We start from the raw sequence: 18,567 nt of genomic DNA, 5'->3' as shown, positions 1-18,567 counted from the left end.
TGTATTGGCTTGTTATAATGTGTGCCGGGTAGTTAATGGGCAACGACTGTTTTTGCTTCTGTTATGGACATCAAAGAAAATGTACCATGACCTGTAGGCTTTTATCTTAGTCAAATACATTAATTAAACAGAAGGAGTAGTTCAGTGTGACCAGCTAGATCAATGCTTGCCTGTCCTCTCCAGAGCTCCTGTTCAAATGTACAGAAAAGGTAGGCGTATCATTCGTTTGGGGGTTTTATGTAACATGGTGCCTTGGGCCCAGATCCTCCAAGGAGCCAGCAATACCAGTAACTGCCATTTCACCGCTGCATGGTGTAAGCTTTTTAGTTTACTGTTTCTCTGTATTTTCCCCCCTATTTGCTTGCTGCGTCGACCTGCAGTTCACTCATCAAAGAATGCTGATGAGGATTCGCAGAGCTACCTTAATAACATTTCAGAGGAAGGAATCACCCAGAAAACAATTGATTTATGACAAGAATGAGAAGGAACCTGTATGACTTCATGACATAATGTGTGTCAGGACTCTAAAGACAGTTATGCTGACTTGTATGCATGCATATATCAGCTCATTACAGCTAAATCAATCGAATGATTGTTGTGAGATCTATTCTTAGGTAGGGCAACATCCTAAACTGCTTAGCAAAATCAGGATAGTAACCACCTGTCATCTCAGGTCCCGCTAGGCCTGTGCTTGGAGTTGCTATGTGGCTCCTACTCTGCAGACTGTCAAGCTGTTCTTCTGAGCTTGCATGAAAAGCATTCCTTGGTGGGACTTGGTGGGAGTCAGTCAGTCAGTCAGTCAGCTGCACCTGTGGAGAACCTAACTGCCTTGTCACTTAACTGCTGTCTGCCTTCAGCTTACTCGCTGTAAAATGGGTACATTTCCCTGCTGTGAAGATAACTTAACACATATTAACTTAAAAGATATGCTCCTCTTTGAAACAGAACTAGCTCAAAGCCCTCAGAAAAATTTCTTAACATGTGTCAGCAGCGTGTACATGGACAGTTAGCTGCTGTGTTCTAGTTGTTCATGTAGACAAGCCCTTATTTGCTCTGTGCCTCAGTTTCCCCATCTGTAAAATGGGGATAATAATGCTGCTTTTGTTTTGTCCCCTTAGCCTGTAGGCTCTTCAGTGACATGGACAGTCTCACGATGTGTTTGTATAATATCTAGTGCAACATGGTCCTGATCTCAGTTTAAGCCTCTATGAACCACCATAATACAAAGATGACACAGTTACATTTAAATGACCGTCTATGTTAAAAGAACACTTAGGTTACAAAGTCAAATGCTCAAAAGCTAAGAAATGCCAGAATTAAGTTTTGCCCATATAGTTCCAGGAAAAGTCCTGCTCAGCCCCTGCAGGCCCAGGATGGAACGTGCTCAGTTGCTCTGTCGGGATGGCACATGGTGTGAGTCACAGGTGCGAATTCTGTGGGGATGGAGCATGTTCGGTCCAAATGGAATCTTTGGAAAATTTAGCTGCCAAACTCAAACAAGTCTATATTGAGCATGTGTGAACTGCAATTTTTCAGAAGCTTATAATTTGGCAAAATTTGGGCGGATTTTCATAGTGACAACAAATGGCAACTCTCTGACACTATAGGGCAAAATTTCCCTGCTAGATTTCAAGTCCTTGCTCCAAAACATGGATGCACTAGAGCTTCTCAGAGAAACAACTCTAAGAATTATTTTAATATGGGCTAAACAATGTCTTTAATCTCATTCTTGGAAACAATTGAATCAGTTTAGCTGAAACTTTCCAAAAAATTCAGCATGAGGCAGACACCTGGCATGGAAGATTTCAGCACAAACATTTAAAGTTTGGCAAAGTTATAGGCAACTGAGAACAGGGGCTTACAGTGGGAAGCGTCAGACAACCTGAACTAAGGATAGATACCAAGAAATATGAACTATGGAAATAAAATGTAAGCAAAAGCCCTCGTTTCCCAAAGGAAAAGAGGGTTTAGACCATTACTAAAGGGGAGAAAGGTTTGCTTTCAGGTTAAAAAAGAAGCCAGAGAGGAGCAAGAGCAGCTCTTTCTGTCTTCTTTCACATGGCTTAAAACCAGCAATGTTAGATGTCCAAGGTGCTCATTCTCTTAGCTATTCAGAGTAGTAGGACTACAACTCCTAGAATGCAATTGGCTCAGCAGAGGAAGTGACCTTGAGGGTGAGCCACATGACTGTGTCTAGTCATCACTTGGGAAGTTTGGCGCCTGCAAGCTTCTTAAAGCTGCAGGTGCTGTTGCAGCCTGGCCGTGTCCTGGGCGCTGGCCATTGTCACTAGGGGACCAAGCGTGCCTGGTGAGTAGCAAACATGCAGACTTGTAAAGAATGAAATCGTATGAAATATTGGTGTCCCTGCCTCCACATGGCTGGTTCTGGATAGCCTGTTACTAGAACGAAGGAATTGCTGAAGGCCAGATGTGTATTTTTATTTTAAAGCCATGGGGCCAAATTCTGGTTTCCTACACCAGTGAATATGTCCAGTAACTCCCTTACTCCTTTGGCTGTGGTGGTGTTACTCTGGATTTAAACCAGTTTAGCTGAGACTGCAAAATCTATATGTAATAGAGAAGGGAATGCTGGGAATTTTATGGGCTTGTCTATGTTCAGCAGGCATTATTATTACAGCAGTGCCTAGAGGTCACACCCAGATCACAGCCCTAGGCACTGTATAGACATACAATAAAAGACAATGCTTGCCTTCAAAAGCTTAGTTTTAGGATAGCAATAGATGGTTGAACCAAGAGAACAGGGAAGGGTGGATGGGGTAACAGTAATATGGGTTAAAAAGAACAGGAGTACTTGTGGCACCTTAGAGACTAACAAATTTATTAGCGCATAAGCATAATATGGGTTGTTGTGTGTTTTTTTTTTCTTCTTTTTGGCCTACAGAGTGTGTGCTGTTTGTAGTTTGCAGTGTAGTTGTAGCCGTGTTGGTCCCAGGATGTTAGCGAGACAAGGTGAGTGAGTTAATAGTCCAATAAAAGGTAACTTCTGTTGGTGGAAAAGAAAATCTTTTGAGCTACACAGAGCTCTTTTTCAGGTGCAGTTTGTAGCATGGAGAGTTTGGAGTTCTTTTGCCAAATAGAGACAAGTGTAATTAAGCCATCTTCACTTTGATTTCTGTCACAGTCCTGCCCAAAAGGGATAAGATATACCTAAGCACTAGGGAACAATCAAGTACCATCACCCTTCCAAAGAAGGGTCGGTTCAGTTTTGAAAAAGCTTTGGGGTAAAAAATGTCAGAACTTTATTTTTAATATTTTTTATGCTTTATTATAAAAATGTGGAAGATGAAGATGTAGCTGAGAAGGGTTGTGTGTGTCATGAGTTTGTCCCTCTGGATTACGGGGTGCTATATTTTATCTGCTAGTCAATTGCAATCTGCTGCCCTGCTTACTCACTTCCTCTCCAAAGAGAAATGTCCCAGTGCCAGAAGGCTGATTCCTTCCACGCATACATTCTAATAATCCCATCCTGCTGCAGCCTGTCTGCATCTGACTCTGTCCCTTGGGAGAGCCCCATATTGTTAGTGACTCAGCAGGCTCATTAATCACGAAGTGTACAAAACCTCTTCTTGCTTTCTTCCCGGCTCAGTGGGTATTTATGTCACTGCCTGCACTTTCACCTAGCAGGGTTTAAAGATGTATGGGGCCAGATTTGCTCCAGGAACTGTGTACACCGGGCCACAGGTGGTTCAAGGTTCCTACAACCTCCCTTTTTCTGGAGGAGCCTTTGAGAGCTGGTGCAGCCTAAATGGGCTGCAGCCCCATACCCTGTTGCAGCCTTCCCTGGCAGGCTCCTGGGGGTCAAACCAAAGCTGCTTTCCCCCAGTAGAAGCCCTGGAGGAGGGCAGCAGTGGAAATGCTGCTTGATATTCTCTGCCTCCTGGTGCCGGGTGCCGTGAGCCAAGCAGGTGTGAGTTGCGCCTAGGAAGTATCGATCTGGTCCGTTGAATTAAATGTGCAAAGTCTCCATTAGACTCTGATCACCTTCCCGTTCTATGCAGTTCCACAACTCCGCACCGTGCCGGAGCACAGGGCAATGATGAAACATGCAGAGCATGACACAGAGGAGAGTGACCCTGTGGGGGGAGCAGATCGACAATGGGAATGCGACGTCGCCTGGCAGGATGATGGAGGGGACAGGGAAAGCATCTGTGAAAGCTTCCAGCTCCTGCAGATTGACACGGGCTGTGACAGCCCAAAGGACCTTCCTGTGGGAAGCGAGAAATGGTACTCGGTACGTACAGTATAAGGTAAGGCCCCGATCCTGCCAGTGGGTCCGTATGGGCAGCCCCTTGCAGCCAGGGGGTTTGCATGGGCACACAGCACTGCCCATAAAGATCCAGTGGCAGGATCAGGGCCTAACAGCATTCCACACAAGGTCAGAGCTAGATGCTGGATCTATTAAAAGTAATGACTAAAACTAGAAATTATATTCTTTAACAGACCCATGTAAACATTCCCTGCTAGTGGAACTGGGAACCCAAACACAGCTGCATCCTGCTAGAGACTGGTCCCCAGGCCGTGAAACTGACCAGTCTGTTTGCATCATCCAGGCTGAGAGACACATACAAACTAGGGGAGAAATAGCACAAATGTGGGAGAGTGGGCAAGCATAGTGGATCTTTTAAAGCTCTGTTTTAATGATCTGAGCCATTAGTGACTCAGGTAAGGAAGGTGGTTTTTTAGCTGTATGGTGTTTATTTTGACAGTGTTCCTTTGGTAAATTCATGACAGAGCTAGATGTAAACAAGAACTGTCACTCAGCAGCAATCTTGGAAAAAGAAAATATTTGTAGAGGCTTGATCTTGCAGCCTGGAAGTCAAGTGAGTTTAGTTGAAACGGGCTCTTATCAAGAGAAATAGACTTGATTGGTGGCTTTGTTTCCTTGACTTTTATTGCGTAGTTTGAAAGACAAAAATGCTTTTCAAAACAATTTTTTTTTTAAGTCCACCCCTAAATTTTGTTGTTTAGGCCCAAACGTTTAATGGCGCTTCAGTCCAGCCTATTGATTTGCCCCCATGATTTTGCACAAGCAAAAACTAAATTTGTGCACACAAGTTGGGTAGGTAGGGATCTGCTCAACTTGTGTGCACACGTTCAGGGCTATGGCTGCACAAAGCTGCAGCCGAAAACTTGGTGTCCTTTTGTGAAAGGTGACTCAAACTTACGTCTGGGTTTTAGAAAACCTGGTTAGGTCAGCACTTAAAATCTTTTGCATCTTTATGAGCTTCTCAGATCCTTTTGCTCTCTTTGTGTTAAAAGAGGAATGTTTTGAGGAAACAGAGGCATTGGGAGAAAATAGTTACGGCAAAGAAGAAGAAGAGAAAACAGGAAAAAGAGAGGAGAAAAGCTAAACATGCTGAAGATAAAGGTACAAGCAAACTGAAAAGTATGGGGTTAGCTCTTCAGTTGGTGGACAATGGCCATCTTACAGCACCTGTGAATCTGGCTCTGTGGTTTAATGACTTTGATTCTTAGCCTATGGCATGGCCTACGCTACAGGGACTGTGGGCATAGCAACAGCACTGTACTGTTGTGGTGTAGATGCAGCATACACCGATGGAAGGGGTTTTTCCACCACTATAGGAACACCACCTTCCCAAGGACACCGGGGGTGAGGTCGCAGAGCTCTGCCGCTCAGGGGTGTGGATTTTTCACACCCCTGAGGGATGTAGCTATGTCAACCTAAATTTCAAGTGTAGACCAGGGCAATGTTTTATTTTTACTGTGGAGTTAAGTCAAACGATCTACACTTGAGTTCAGTCCTCTCCAGTTAGCCTAGCTCTAGTGAAAGCGGCTACACTGCAGAATAACACTGGAGCTGCACAGAGTGACTGTGTTAACTTGACTTGTTGCCTATCCCTCTGGTCCTGCTGGCCATTGCAAATGAAAGCACCACCATGCTCACAGATTTGTGTGTGTGGCTGAGACTTGAGATAGCCCTGCGGTGAAGACAAGCCCATCGACGCTCACAGAGAGTCCTCCTCCAAGATTCTGCTGCTTATTGACAACAGAGTATCAAGCTTTTAATACGGGGGGTGGGGGAATCCATTTTAAAACTGCTTCAAAATAAGCAGCCACCAAACACGGTGTCCAGAAATACCTCTGGAGTTTGGCATATTCATAAAGAGCCCAACCCCCTTGTAATATAGAATTAAATCCAACAATACAAAAGTGAGCAATCTACACAAGACAATGATATTGCCTTTTTACAAACCCATCTTATATGAGCTGCTAGAACATTAGCTGGTTTGATTTTTGAGGCTCGTGCTTTATTAAAACGTAAATTTTACCTGGAGTTGTTTGTTCAACGTCAGAATGAAACGTCCTGCCAGTTAAGGCCTACAAAGACTTATACACACACATTTTTAATGTTGTGCAGGCAGGTACTTCACGTTGCTGCGTTCCCATGTACATCCGTGGGAATCCTTATCTGCGTGAAGTTACTCCCACGTGTGAGTGAGTGCAGGGTAACACCTTTAATATCTTCAGGTATAAGTGTCTAGGAATGGGACACCTCGTCATGCCTTTCCCATCTGAGAAATTCCTCCTTGGGAGGAATCTGTATGTGGTCCTTCTTCAGAGGCTTCTTTCCATGCAGTTACTGCAGCAAGAATCCTCTGTGAGGCCAGCAGCTCCTCATGGAAAATCTGAAACTTACAATCATTTAGAGTGAAATTGGTGTGAAAATTTACCAGCCAATGACCTAAATCTGTTTCAATCCCTGAGATCAAAGACCGAGCATGTCCGTATTGAAACCAACAAACCATCCCCTTTGTGTTTCTTTAAGGCAGCGTTTCCCGGCCTGTTCGTGGGGGGTCACAGTAGTTTGGGGGTGTGGAGCAGACATGAGAGGCAGTGAGGATAAGGAAAGCTGCTGCGTATCCCTGGGTCCTCTCTGTAACTGCAGCCACCACCGCCCTTTTCTGCTCCTTCCGTGGCCCTCAGTGGGAGGAGATCACGTGCTGAGGCAGCCGCTTGCCAGACCAAGCTTCTCTTCCGTTTCCATGGCACGGGGCTCAGCCCTGAGAACACAAGGACTGCAAAGGCCCTTCTGAGTCAGAGAGTCCAGGCCCCTGCTCTCGCAGGCAACCCCACGAGATAATCTTGTTCATGGACTTGTCAAGGCCCATTTTGAAAGCAGTCAGGCTGTCTGCCCCCCTGGCTTCTGCTAGGAGGCTTTTCCAGACCCTCGCCCCACTGGTGGCTAGAAACCTTCTTCTCATTTCCAGCCTGAATTTACTCCTGACCAGTTTATCCCCATTGGCTCTTGTGCCAGCCTTGTCCTTCGGCTTCAATAGCTCTTCTTCCTCCCTGGTGTGTTTAGTCAGATCCCCTCCCGGCCTTCCTTTCGCTGGACGGAGCAAGCCAAACTCTGTGAGCCTCCTCTCATGAGATCGGCCCTCCGTTCCCCTGATCACCCTAGCAGCCCTTCTCGCTACCTCTTCCAGGCTGAATTCCTCTCCCTGGACCACGGTGAGCAGAATTCAGTGTTCTACAAGAGGCCTTGCCAGTGCCTTGGGCAACGGCATTAATGTGTCCCTCTCTCTACTGCAAATACCTCACCAGGGGATGTGACCAACGGGAGACCCTGCCGCCCCCACACCAACATAGATCTGTGGGGGAGGGGCCACTGGGGAGTGAGGGGGTGGGGAACCCAAGCAGGGAAATGGGGCGGGGCGGGGAGGGGAAGCTCATCTGCCACTGAGGACCCCAACAAGAATGCTGGGGCCTAGGATTTAGGGCAATGTTACAGGTGCCTGCATAATTTCAGCGATTAAATTCCCTCTCTTCCCCTCCCATCTCTCTCTCTGCTCTGCATTCCAGGTGCTGCTCACCAGCACAGCAAACGTGTTTTAAAAGAGATTGCCAAGGAGCGGCTTCTGGCGGCCAAACAGGCAGCGCCTTGGCTGTGTGTAGATCTGAGTCTGACCAGCCGCATGACGAAGAAGGTATGCTCTGCAACCGCTAACTGTCCCGAGTGCTTGGGAGCCTCTTGGGGAGGAATCTTACAATGAGGTCTGCCAGCAGAGGCATCTCCCTGAGGTCGGTGGGAGGTATTTAGCAGAGATCCGTGCCAGTGGGTCCCATTGCACCGGTCTGAGCCACTGGGTCCCATTGCAGGATTGGGGCCTGGCTGGTAAGAAAGATTCATTTACAGTAACTCCTCACTTAAAGTCGTCCCGGTTAACCTTGTTACATTGCTGATCAATTAGGGAACATGCTCGTTCCGCAATGCTCCCTTATAACGTGTCATTTGGCAGCCACTTGCTTTGTCCACTGCTTGCAGGAAGAGCAGCCCGTTGCAGCAAGCTAGTGGGGGGCTTGGAACCAGGGTGGGCCAGCAGCCCCCCATCAGCTCCCCGCTCCCCTAAGTTCCCTGTGCGGCAGCAGGCTACCAATTGCTGTCAGTTCAGCTGTCCCTCCCCACATGGCCATGTGCTGCTCCTGCCCTCTGCCTTGGAGCTGCTCCCAGGAGCCTCCTGCTTGCTGCGGGGGCGGGGAAAGAGGGAGGCTAATGTCAGGCTGTCCCCCTCCCCCCTGCTCCACTTACCCCATCTTCCATAGAGCAGGAAGGGACACACAACAGGGCTCCAGACGGAGGGAGCTTCCTGGCAGCAGCTACCATCTCAGCTTGCTGATTAACTTAACAAGGCAGTGTACTCAGAGTGGGGTCAGTGTACTTAAAGGGGCAATGCGCATCTCTCTCTCACACACAGGGTGTGTGTCTCTGTCTGCCATGCTGTCTCCCCTCCCTCCATTCGTGCTGCCTTGTAGAGTGTGAGGCTATATCAACAACAATGAGTTAGCCCTTGAGGGCTCAGCCAAGTGCTAGGTCATCATTTAGCAGTAAGGCATTCCCTGGGAAATATCCCACCCTCTGACTTCACCACCTCAACCAAGCTTCACAATCATCGTTGCTGTGTACCAGTATTAAATTGTTTGTTTAAAATGTGTGTGTATATGACTATTGTCTGGTGAAAAAAATTTCCCTGGAACCTAACCCCCCCCATTTACATTCATTCTTATGGGGAAATTGCATTTGCTGAACATCATTTCGCTTAAAGTCGCATATTTCAGGAACAGAACTACACCGTTAAGCGAGGAGTTACTGTCTAGGCATCCATTTTTTGACGGGTGATTCTTTTTTGTTTCTGCTATTGAAGCTCGTCTGCTGCACAAACAGCGTGTTTCCTTTTAAATAACCAATGAGGTCAGAGCTAGATTGGATGGGGGATGGGAGCTGGGGGTAGGGGTGGCTGGTTGGTCCAGCAATGCCAACAATATCCCTCAGCAAGCAGGGTTGCTCTGCAAAGCTTTATCCCAAGGCTGGAATGTCAGGGGCTACTGTAAAAAAACAAAGGCTTTTACATGGGGGAAAATCCCAGCCCTCAACCACTAGGCATAGAGCTCTGCTTCCCAAGAGAGCTTGCTCTCCAATAGCTGCATGTATTTGATTGGCCTTTCTGTCCTCGGCCTGCTTTGTACCCAGGCAGCGTGCCCCTGCCCTTGGCATGCTGTCTCTCCAAAACGCAGCGCACAGGATGGGAACCCAAAGGCCAAGGGCAGAACAGAGCCTTAGTTACCCCACTCTCCCTGGCCAGCATAAATCTCCACTGTCCCTCATGAATGGCCTTTAAAACACCTGCTAGTCCATGTGTATAAGGTAGGAGCTCAGCCACCTCCTTGGCTTGTGCATGCTAAGCTGGGCTGTGATGGGAGATCTCCAAGCTGGGCCTGAGGTGGGAGGAAGTGGTGCCCTTAACTCTGAGCCCATACCCATCCGGGCCAGTTGTGTGAAGATGTTTGTCATCTCTTGGAAGGAAATAAGTCGCCTTGCTGCTCAGATAAGGAGGCTGTATGGTTCCAACAAGAAAGCTGGAAAGCCGTTTTGGATTTGCCTTACTGGATTTGTGGCAGGCAGTCCTATTTCTGAAGAGTGCTTCCGAATGAATGATGGGTTTTCCAATTACCTCGTAAGTATCGTAAAAGTAACTGAGGTGAGCGAATTCTACAAGACAGTGGCTATTACCCTTTTTTACACAGCAAAACACATTGCTCCTGTGACTCATATCAATATAATCTAGAAGACTGTTTTTAAAACGCAGTAACACAAGCTAGAATCTTTCCCATCTTCATTGTACCTTTTCGTATGCTCCTCCTGTGAACACAGCCGCTATGTATCTTAGAAAGAAAAGGAGGACTTGTGGCACCTTAGAGACTAACCAGTTTATTTGAGCATAAGCTTTCGTGAGCTACAGCTCACGAAAGCTTGTGCTCAAATAAACTGGTTAGTCTCTAAGGTGCCACAAGTCCTCCTTTTCTTTTTGCGAATACAGACTAACACGGCTGCTACTCTGAAATATGTATCTTAGCTTGATCTTCGAGACAAGTGTCTTATTCAAAGTCAATGAAACAAGAGTGAATGACACCCAGTGGGATCATAAAATTGAGTGTAGAACTGCTGCAGATGAACGGGAAATTCTTATTATTAATTCTTTGCATTGTTGAAGTGCCTAGGACTTGACCAGGGCCCTATTGTGCTTGATGCTGTGTAAACACAGAACAAAAAAACAGCCCCTGGTGCAGTGGAGGGACACTGTTTTTTGGGCAGATGTGTGGGATTTGATGCATCTAGTGCTGGCCACTAGTAGAGACAAGATACTGAGTGAGATGGACCCTGGGTCTGACCCACTGCGTCAATTCACATGTTCCGTTTTCATTGCTAACTGAGGTTTGGCTCCGGGAGGAGGGGTGTTCCGTGATTGTTGGATCTCGGACTTCACATCAGACTTGTCCAGTTTACAAATTAAAAAGATGCTTTTCCTAACCGCCAGCCCTGCAACCTCAGCCTAGAATGGCTGAGTCAAGCTGGGTTTTTTCCTCCGCGCCCATGGGTCAGCCATAGTTAAGGCTTTGTAGGCCAAACTATGACCTAAGCTAAACCTGTGTAACGCTGTCTTCAGTGGCACCGGGGAAACTCTGTTGCTATCAGTGAAATTGCAGAGGAGCAGTTGATGAGAAATTTTGGCCCACATGGCTTGCCCTACAAGTGGTCGCACAGCCAATCTGTGGGAATAAAACTCAGATTCCCCCAGCCAGCATCTCCATGGGAAAAAAACAGAGCAACCGAGGAATGAATCAAGCCCACTAAGCTCTTTGGGGAAGCGCCCATCTTTTTGTCTTGTGCGTTGTACAGCACCTGGCACCATGGAGTCCTGACCCCTGGATACTATTGAGCTCTATTCCCTCCAATAAACTTCACGAGCTGGGCAGTTAAAGGGGGAAAATGCATGACTTTGTGATAACTAATCATGGAGAACATTCTAATTCTCAACAGAGGCAGTGAAATTAGTTAGGATTATTGCTAATCTCTTTCCCTCAATATATCTCCTAATTTTGCTCAGGAAATAATTTAACAAAACTTGAAAATTACCAGTGGCCTTTATAGATACCGAATGTGTGTTAGTTTCTTCTGAAAAATATCATGCCCTTGTGGGTCTGAATGACCCAGCAACCTTACCAATTCTGATATGCTTCATGTCTGACAAGGGTATTCCACTCCGGCAGATGGACTCTAGCTGAAGACACTTCTTGTCTACTTCACATGCGTGTTCCCTTTGCATTTTTCAGATGGATACCACTCCAGAAAGTTATCTTGACCTATTTCCTTTAGAGACAATTGTCTACCTCACTCCTGACTCAGAGAATGGTGAGCCCTTTGCTTGTTTGGGGGAGCTGTGGCGGGAGAGAACTCATGTTGTTAAAATCTAGAATTTATTTTAAAAAACAATTGATCCAAGATTGGTTTGAAAGCCTTTCTTAAACCGTGTTTAAAACTACTTCAGACAGATCAGTTCCGAACTGGTGTAGCTGGGATCTCTATCTGGATCTGATCTACACTAATCAATGCTCAAGATGTCCCAGCAACGAATGAAGGTTTAGCCCCAGATCCTTGAAGGTATTTAGATGCCTAACTCCCATTAATATCAATGGGAATTTGGCATTTCAGTGCCTTTGAATGTCTTGACCCAGGTGCTGTGTGGTTAGAACCCTGCACGTTGCAGTACTCCAGGGCAGCAGGCTGGAAATTCAGTGGCTGTTTCAGATCTATCTTAAAAAAAGAGGTTTTTACTGAAGTAAACATGAAAATAAAATGGTCCCTCTTGTGGCTTGCTAGTGAATGTATTGTATGCTGCTCCTCTATTTTGAAGTGACAGTCTGCTGCAGAATTTCGTAGTGGAAAGGTGCAGCGGGCCTATGGAAGCTGTTCAGAGGTGTGCGCGGCAAGCTTTGTAGATACAGTTGGAGCCTTTGGCATGTGGGGAGGCCTGGCTCTCTGGGGTTGTAGGGTAAGCACACAAGCCGCATGTCAAAATGATCAGCAGTGAAAGAGTTAACACGTGTTGCCATTGCAGTTTGCATCTTCCGATTCCGCAGTTTTCGGCCCACCTCGGAGCGGTTGTTTCAGGCTCTCTGCAGGCTCAGGCAGATGTTCAAGTTTTGACGGTTTCCTTTGTAACCATTAGGGTTAGACCCCGTCCTCCAATACAAACTTAGGGTATGCAGCACAATTCTGGGGCACGGGGTGGCTTCTGCAGCACACTGCATGGCCCCAGCTTCCTGGAGCACACGGGGCCCGGCTTGGGCAGAGAGAACAGTTTGAGCCAACCCCTCCTCTGCAGCAGATCGGCTACTGCTAAGCGGCCTAGTGTTCTGTTTAACCATGGCACCAGCGTGGCCACGTGTGCGCTCTGTTTCCTTTCTAGCTCTGCAGGACATCGACCCCCACAGAGTGTATGTCCTCGGCGGGCTCGTGGATGAAAGCATTCAGAAGGTGAGCGCTCGGTGGAAGCTGCACCAAACACACGGCCCCTTCAGCCAGCACGAGCGGAGCCCCCGGCAGGAAATGATGCCGGCCGTCGTGCAGTTTTCTCCTCTTCGCTAGCAGTGCGATCAGGTTATTGCAAACTATTCCTATTGGATGGTCACAAAACTATGTCGTGAATATAAGTTTGGTGACTTCCAACCCTGCCATCTCTCCTGATCGCTGAGGCCCCCCTCCTGAGTCGGATGCTCTAGCATGGACCCCTGCACTGCAAAGAGTCCCAGTGGGGAACGGCGCCATCCCTCTGTGGGTTTGGGGCCACACACGGCCCGCCGTCGGACATGTTTGGAGACGCAAATTACCAGAGGGCAGTTAAGTCAGTGTCTTAGAAAGCCGTTGGCTCGCAGTGTTAATCAAAGCGTTTCAAGTGTGTGATGCTGTAAGCTCCATAGCATCTGGCACCAGACCCGAATAGATGTCTCACCTTGTGCCCTGGAGATTGTTAGACGCGGCACCTTCCAAGGGGCGTGGAGGCCATAGGCAGGGAAAGCATTGCTGCTGACCTGGAGGCGCTAACCCCAGGTTCTGACAGCATGAGTCCCCCAGCTGAGGGGCACCCTTGGGCCACCCTTGGGCCAGGGTCTGGGTGACAGATACTCGGGGTGTAGGCGACGGGCAAGCTCTTGACTAAGCACGGCCCAGACAAGTCACAATTTAAAGATCGTCAGTGAGGCCCATGCCCTCAGAGTATGGAGGCACCTAACTCCCATTGAAGGCTGTGGGCATTAGGGACTTAACTATTTTTGAGGGCCAAGCCCTGTGTGGAGTGCATGCAGTGGTCTAGCCTGGAGGCGACAAACACGCAGATGCAGGAGCCAGGCTTGGGAGGAACGTCTACAGGCTCCTGGCCTGTGGTAGATGGAGACAGGAACTGCCAGCTACTGCTGCTGTCTGGGAATCCAGGAGCAACGAGGGATCCCCTCGGCTCATGTGTCAGTGGAAAATACACCCTCACTAGCTGGTGCAGACGTCCGCGCTGTCCATTCCTCCGCTGCCGACAAGCAGCGCTTCTGGCCGACTGCCTTCCTTTCCTGTCTGCGAGGCACTGGGAGTGCCAGGAGGCTGCCGATTCCAGGGGGACCGAGGTGAATCCCCCAGCACGTGGCTGCGCAGACTGACTCGGGCTGCACTCCTGGCTTCGTACAGGCCTTGAGCAGGAGGGCTGGCAGGTTGGGACCCTGCCCGAGGCCGTGCATGGCTGGCCCTCAGGGAGGGAATGAACTGGCTGAGGGGATTTCCCTGAGAGGAAGGAGCCAAACTGAGAGCCACTCAATCCATTCCCAGTAGGTACCACAAACAAGGCAACGGAACTTGTCCCCCCCACGCCAAACCCAGGTCTAGCCTCAGCTGGAAACAGATCAAAGAAGTCTGGACTCCAGTGTCCATCTGTTTCCACTCATTCACCTTCTGCCAGGTGCGGAAGGGAGGGTAGAAACGGGCTGGGAACTGGCAGGAGACTATGTCTCGAATGGCCTTCTGGGCAGCAGCCTGCCCATTGCTTGTTACTAAGTGTGGCTGGCAGCTTCCTCACAACATTCTGGGAGGGAGATCAGTGTTCATGCTTCAGGGATGAGCTAACCTCTGCCCCTTGGGGTCTGGGAAGGAACTTCCCCGGGGGGCATGTTTTTCCAGAACTACCTGCTGCAGGCAGCTGGTGCCCCGGTCTGTTCTGGGGTGGCAGTTTCAATGGGGAATGGAGGGACAGGGACAGGGACAGGGACAGCTCCAGTCTGTCTTAATTGGCTTTACCCAGCCATGGAGGGCGTGGGTCTGTCTCCCACACTCCTAGCCCCTCCTAAGCAAAGGGGTGTGTGTGTGTGTGTGTGTTACAAGGTCATCAGACTGGAAAAGGTCAGGGTGCTGGCATGTGCGTGCATAATCTCTTACTTTGACTTACAGAAACTGACCTTGCAGAAGGCACAGGAGCACTCCTTGCAGACAGCTCGTCTGCCCATTGCAGAGTACATGGTGAGGAACACCAACGTGAAGAACTATCATTCAGAGACGTTAGCAATCAATCAAGGTATGGCTCCCAGGCTGGTTGTTGCCAGAATGCAGCTACAGGCCAGAGCTCTACACCTTGGTATCAATCATGGGCCAGGGGCTGGGGAGGAAAGTTCAGGCACCAGAGTTAATTGGACTAGAACACCAAAAGAAGGGGGGATATGGCAGCGTGTGTGGTAGGGCCTAGATACCAGTTTGTCTTCCGCACATGTATAGCGGGGGGGAGGGATAGCTCAGTGGTTTGAGCATTGGCCTGCTAAACCCAGGGTTGTGAGTTCAATCCTCGAGGGCGTTGTTTAGGGATCTGGGGCAAAAATTGGGGGTTGATCCTGCTTTGAGCAGGGGGTTGGACTAGATGACCTCCTGAGGTCCCTTCCAACCCTGGTAATCTATGACGCTTTCCCGAACCTCTGCCTTAACATGGGCACGTGGCCCCTCACTCTGCTGGAAGGCTAGCTCAGTAGGCGATGCCCATTCACGTTAACATTGCCAGCAGAGGAGCCACCGATTGTGGAGGTGCCATAGCTCGGCAAAGCAACCGCCTGTTTGCTAAGAACTAGTCCGAGGACAAGCTCTGTTAGACCTGGGCCAGCTTGTGTCTACACACTGGTTGCTGCCAATCCATGCAGTATTCTGGCTGGAGAACTGCTCCCTGACTCATGAACATCCTCTTAAGGACTGAGGACAGTAATTGCAGCGGGGTGGGAAAATGAGTTATCATTATCCCTTGCGACTGAAACTCCACTCCCCATCTTACCAAAACACATGAATTGCTACTGTTCAGATGAGCGGGTGGGTTCAGAGCTGCCTTGCGCATCGCAGTAGGGCTGCTGTATTGGGGAACCCTGCTGGTGCTGTCCATAGAGGTCTTAATGAAGGTGTGGTGTGAGGAGGAAAGGATAATGAAGAGGAGCATTCAAAATACTGCCTAGGATAGGTGTGTGTGTGGCAGGGAGTAGTTACATTCAGCAAATACATGCAGACTCTAGCCACTTTCATGTATCAGAAGAATCAAGTCTAAGCTGCTCTAAGCAGTGAGGAGTAGACCCAGGAACGGGAAGTAGTACTCAGATCAGCTTGCCTTAAATGGGAATGCCAAGGTTCTCAAACATGAGTGCCAGAAGCTACGCCCACTGTAGGCACCTGCTGAAGGGGGCCTGATTGTTTTTCCTAATGCTCTGGAGTACGCAGCTATCTTGAGGCACCCCTGTGTGAAAAGTTGGCCCAAGTTTAATAAACGTGAAAGTGTTCACCTTAAAGTTACAAAACATGAAGAGCAGCGTTAGGAAACACAGAAGTGTGACTGGAGAAGCTGTTCTTAGTGGAGAGGCCCTGGGTATGTTCTGCTTTTCCGGGAAGCTGTAGTTGTTCCACGGTGGCTTGTCAAGAGGTCAACATGGCTGTCAGCTAGAAGGCAGAATTTCCTCATGCCATTGATCTTTAGCTACCAATACATAACCTCTGGTCACAAACGAGTTTCCTAGGTTGCCTGCCCATCAGATTGTAACCAACAGCAACGATGCCTGGCTGATGTCAGCTGTCAAATCTTCCAGACTGTGTTGTTCTAATGAGCCCAGATTTCCAGTGATCGCTGTATTTATACTGATCTTGATCACTCTTCTTGACAGTCTTTGATGCCTTATCAACTTACTATGAGACCCAGAGCTGGCCAGAAGCGTTGAAAGCTGGAGTTCCTCCTGGAAAAGGCTACGTTCTCCAGGAAACAGCTATATGATGGAAAATGCATCTGCTTAGCAACACGCAAGAAGACTCTTTATTCTGTGATGTTAATGGGCTGTACGGCCAAAGGAAGCAAACTCCTCCCTCATTATTTCAAGCAGAGGCATCAGCGTAGCTTGTGTACAGTGAAATGTGGCTCAAGTGGCATAATGAGCTCATCGGTTTCATACATTCTACCTCATTGGTGTATTGCTGGAAAACAAGGGTCATCCCTGGGATTCAAATACAGACCAACTGGAATTTGTCACTTCTTGCTGATGTTTTTGTTAGTGTTTTGGAAATGTCTGCACCCCTGTACTACCAGTTCCTCTTTGGGGCGGGGGAGAAGATGTACAAAAATCTCTTTAAGGTTTTTACTGTCATGTTAATTACAAGTAAGCAATGTGGGTTTATAGTAGTTAATTACACCAGTGTAGCAGTTAACTGCTAACAGTCTTTTCACAGGTAAAACACACCGCTCTTATCTAGTAAAGTTTCTCTTGTAATGCTGTACCCATATTTCTGCTACTTAGTATCTAATTAATGTTATAATAGAATATTTACTCTTGATTTCCCCCACCCCACCACTAACCCCTGATGTCTGCCCTCTTGAAACAAGCAACAGGATGAAAACAGTTCTTGCAGGGAAGATACCCCAAACTGATACTGTCACCCCACGTTACCTATTCCCCCTATACTGCCAGGATATATTCCAGGAACAAAGCATAAATGTTTCTAAGTATAAAGTGCGCATCAAGGGAAGTTCATTAGCTCACCCAGTGCTGTTGCCACCTACCTTTGTTGAACACACTTTTCCCCCCATTTAAATGGGGGAAAAAAACCCACCCAAACTGGATTTCGAAGGCTTGAGTCTCATTGGGGGGGGGGGGGGGCTGTGCGTGCTGCAGCTGGTGGCGTGGTTTGCAGCTTGTGGCAATGTACCAGCATGAGCTGTACTCGACCTAGCTCCTAAAATGAAAAGTGAGGATGCTCCAGCATGAGCGGCTGGGCAGGCCCCGTGTGTGTGTAGACCTGGGCAGGGGGGTGGACAGGCTGGCATGCTTCTGAAACCCACCCTGTGGCATCCTCTCGCTGCTATTTTTCTGAAGTGCAGGTATGGCAAATGGCACCCACAGCTGCTCTGCAGCCACACCCTAGGACTCCTTTATGCAGCCAGAGTTGTGGATGGGGCCTTAATGTACCTGAGAGTTGGGCCCAACGTGTTTGGAGACCTAGCTAACAAACAGTACGGACCTGCTGCAGGTGCTGTGGCTGGGCTGCAATGTTTACGCCCCGGGGAATTCTGCACAGACGCTGCATTTATGGGCCAAGAAGAATTTTCTTTTTCCCTGCAGAAAATAACTTCTGCGGGAAAGTTGCTGAAGTTATGCCTTTTGCCCACCAGGGGCCACTGTGGCACTAGAATAGGACAGCTGCTCCAGCCCCAGCTGCTGCTAGGGCAGAGAAGGCAGCACCCTGCCGGTGGGGCCAGGTCTGGAGACAGGGGATACGGAGGGACAGACAGTGTGGGACATAGGGGTCTGCTGGGGGGTGTCACAGACAGGTTCATAAGGGATACTGAGGGAGGACAGACTGGGGCAGGGGCTGAATGGGAATGGAGGTGCAGGGCCCTGTGGGGACACGGGAGAGGGGGCAGAGACACATGGGGGAAGCAGGGTGTGTGTGTGGCTGAGTGGGTGCATAGGGACACATGGGAATGAGGGAGGGGGGTAGGGACACATGGGGGAAGGGGTTAGCTGAGTGGGGACACAGAGACATGGGAATGGGGGTGCAGGGAGACATGGAGGTGTCTGAGAGAGGGTGGAAGGACACATGGGAATGGGGGGTGCATGGCCATATAGGGACAGACAGATGTGCCTGATTGAATGGGAGCAGCTAGGGATCAGCCAGGGTCTGCATGGGGGAGGCTTCCTAAC

At 48.6% G+C, this 18,567-nt stretch overlaps 1 protein-coding gene across 3 annotated transcripts; it reads left to right on the top strand.

The window, feature by feature from the left end:
• Nucleotides 1–2,207: 2,207 nt before the first annotated feature.
• Nucleotides 2,208–17,495, top strand: TRMT10B (tRNA methyltransferase 10B). Of its 3 annotated transcripts, XM_077817823.1 has the most exons (10): nt 2,208–2,308; nt 2,903–2,970; nt 4,020–4,252; nt 5,281–5,389; nt 7,846–7,970; nt 9,843–9,995; nt 11,653–11,731; nt 12,789–12,856; nt 14,807–14,930; nt 16,540–17,495. In XM_077817823.1, the coding sequence occupies exons 2-10, from the start codon at nt 2,955–2,957 to the stop codon at nt 16,644–16,646; spliced, it is 1,014 nt and encodes a 337-aa protein (XP_077673949.1). In that variant the 5' UTR covers nt 2,208–2,308; nt 2,903–2,954; the 3' UTR covers nt 16,647–17,495. The 3 variants fall into 3 exon arrangements, with proteins under 3 accessions (XP_077673949.1, XP_077673950.1, XP_077673951.1); XM_077817824.1 differs by lacking the exon at nt 2,903–2,970 and having other exon boundaries at nt 2,210–2,308; XM_077817825.1 differs by lacking the exons at nt 2,208–2,308; nt 2,903–2,970; nt 5,281–5,389 and having other exon boundaries at nt 4,116–4,252.
• Nucleotides 17,496–18,567: the final 1,072 nt, after the last annotated feature.

This window comes from Eretmochelys imbricata, chromosome 5, assembly GCF_965152235.1.
Source record: "Eretmochelys imbricata isolate rEreImb1 chromosome 5, rEreImb1.hap1, whole genome shotgun sequence".
NCBI lineage: Eukaryota > Metazoa > Chordata > Testudines > Cheloniidae > Eretmochelys > Eretmochelys imbricata.
This window is presented reverse-complemented; position numbering and strand designations above follow the sequence as displayed.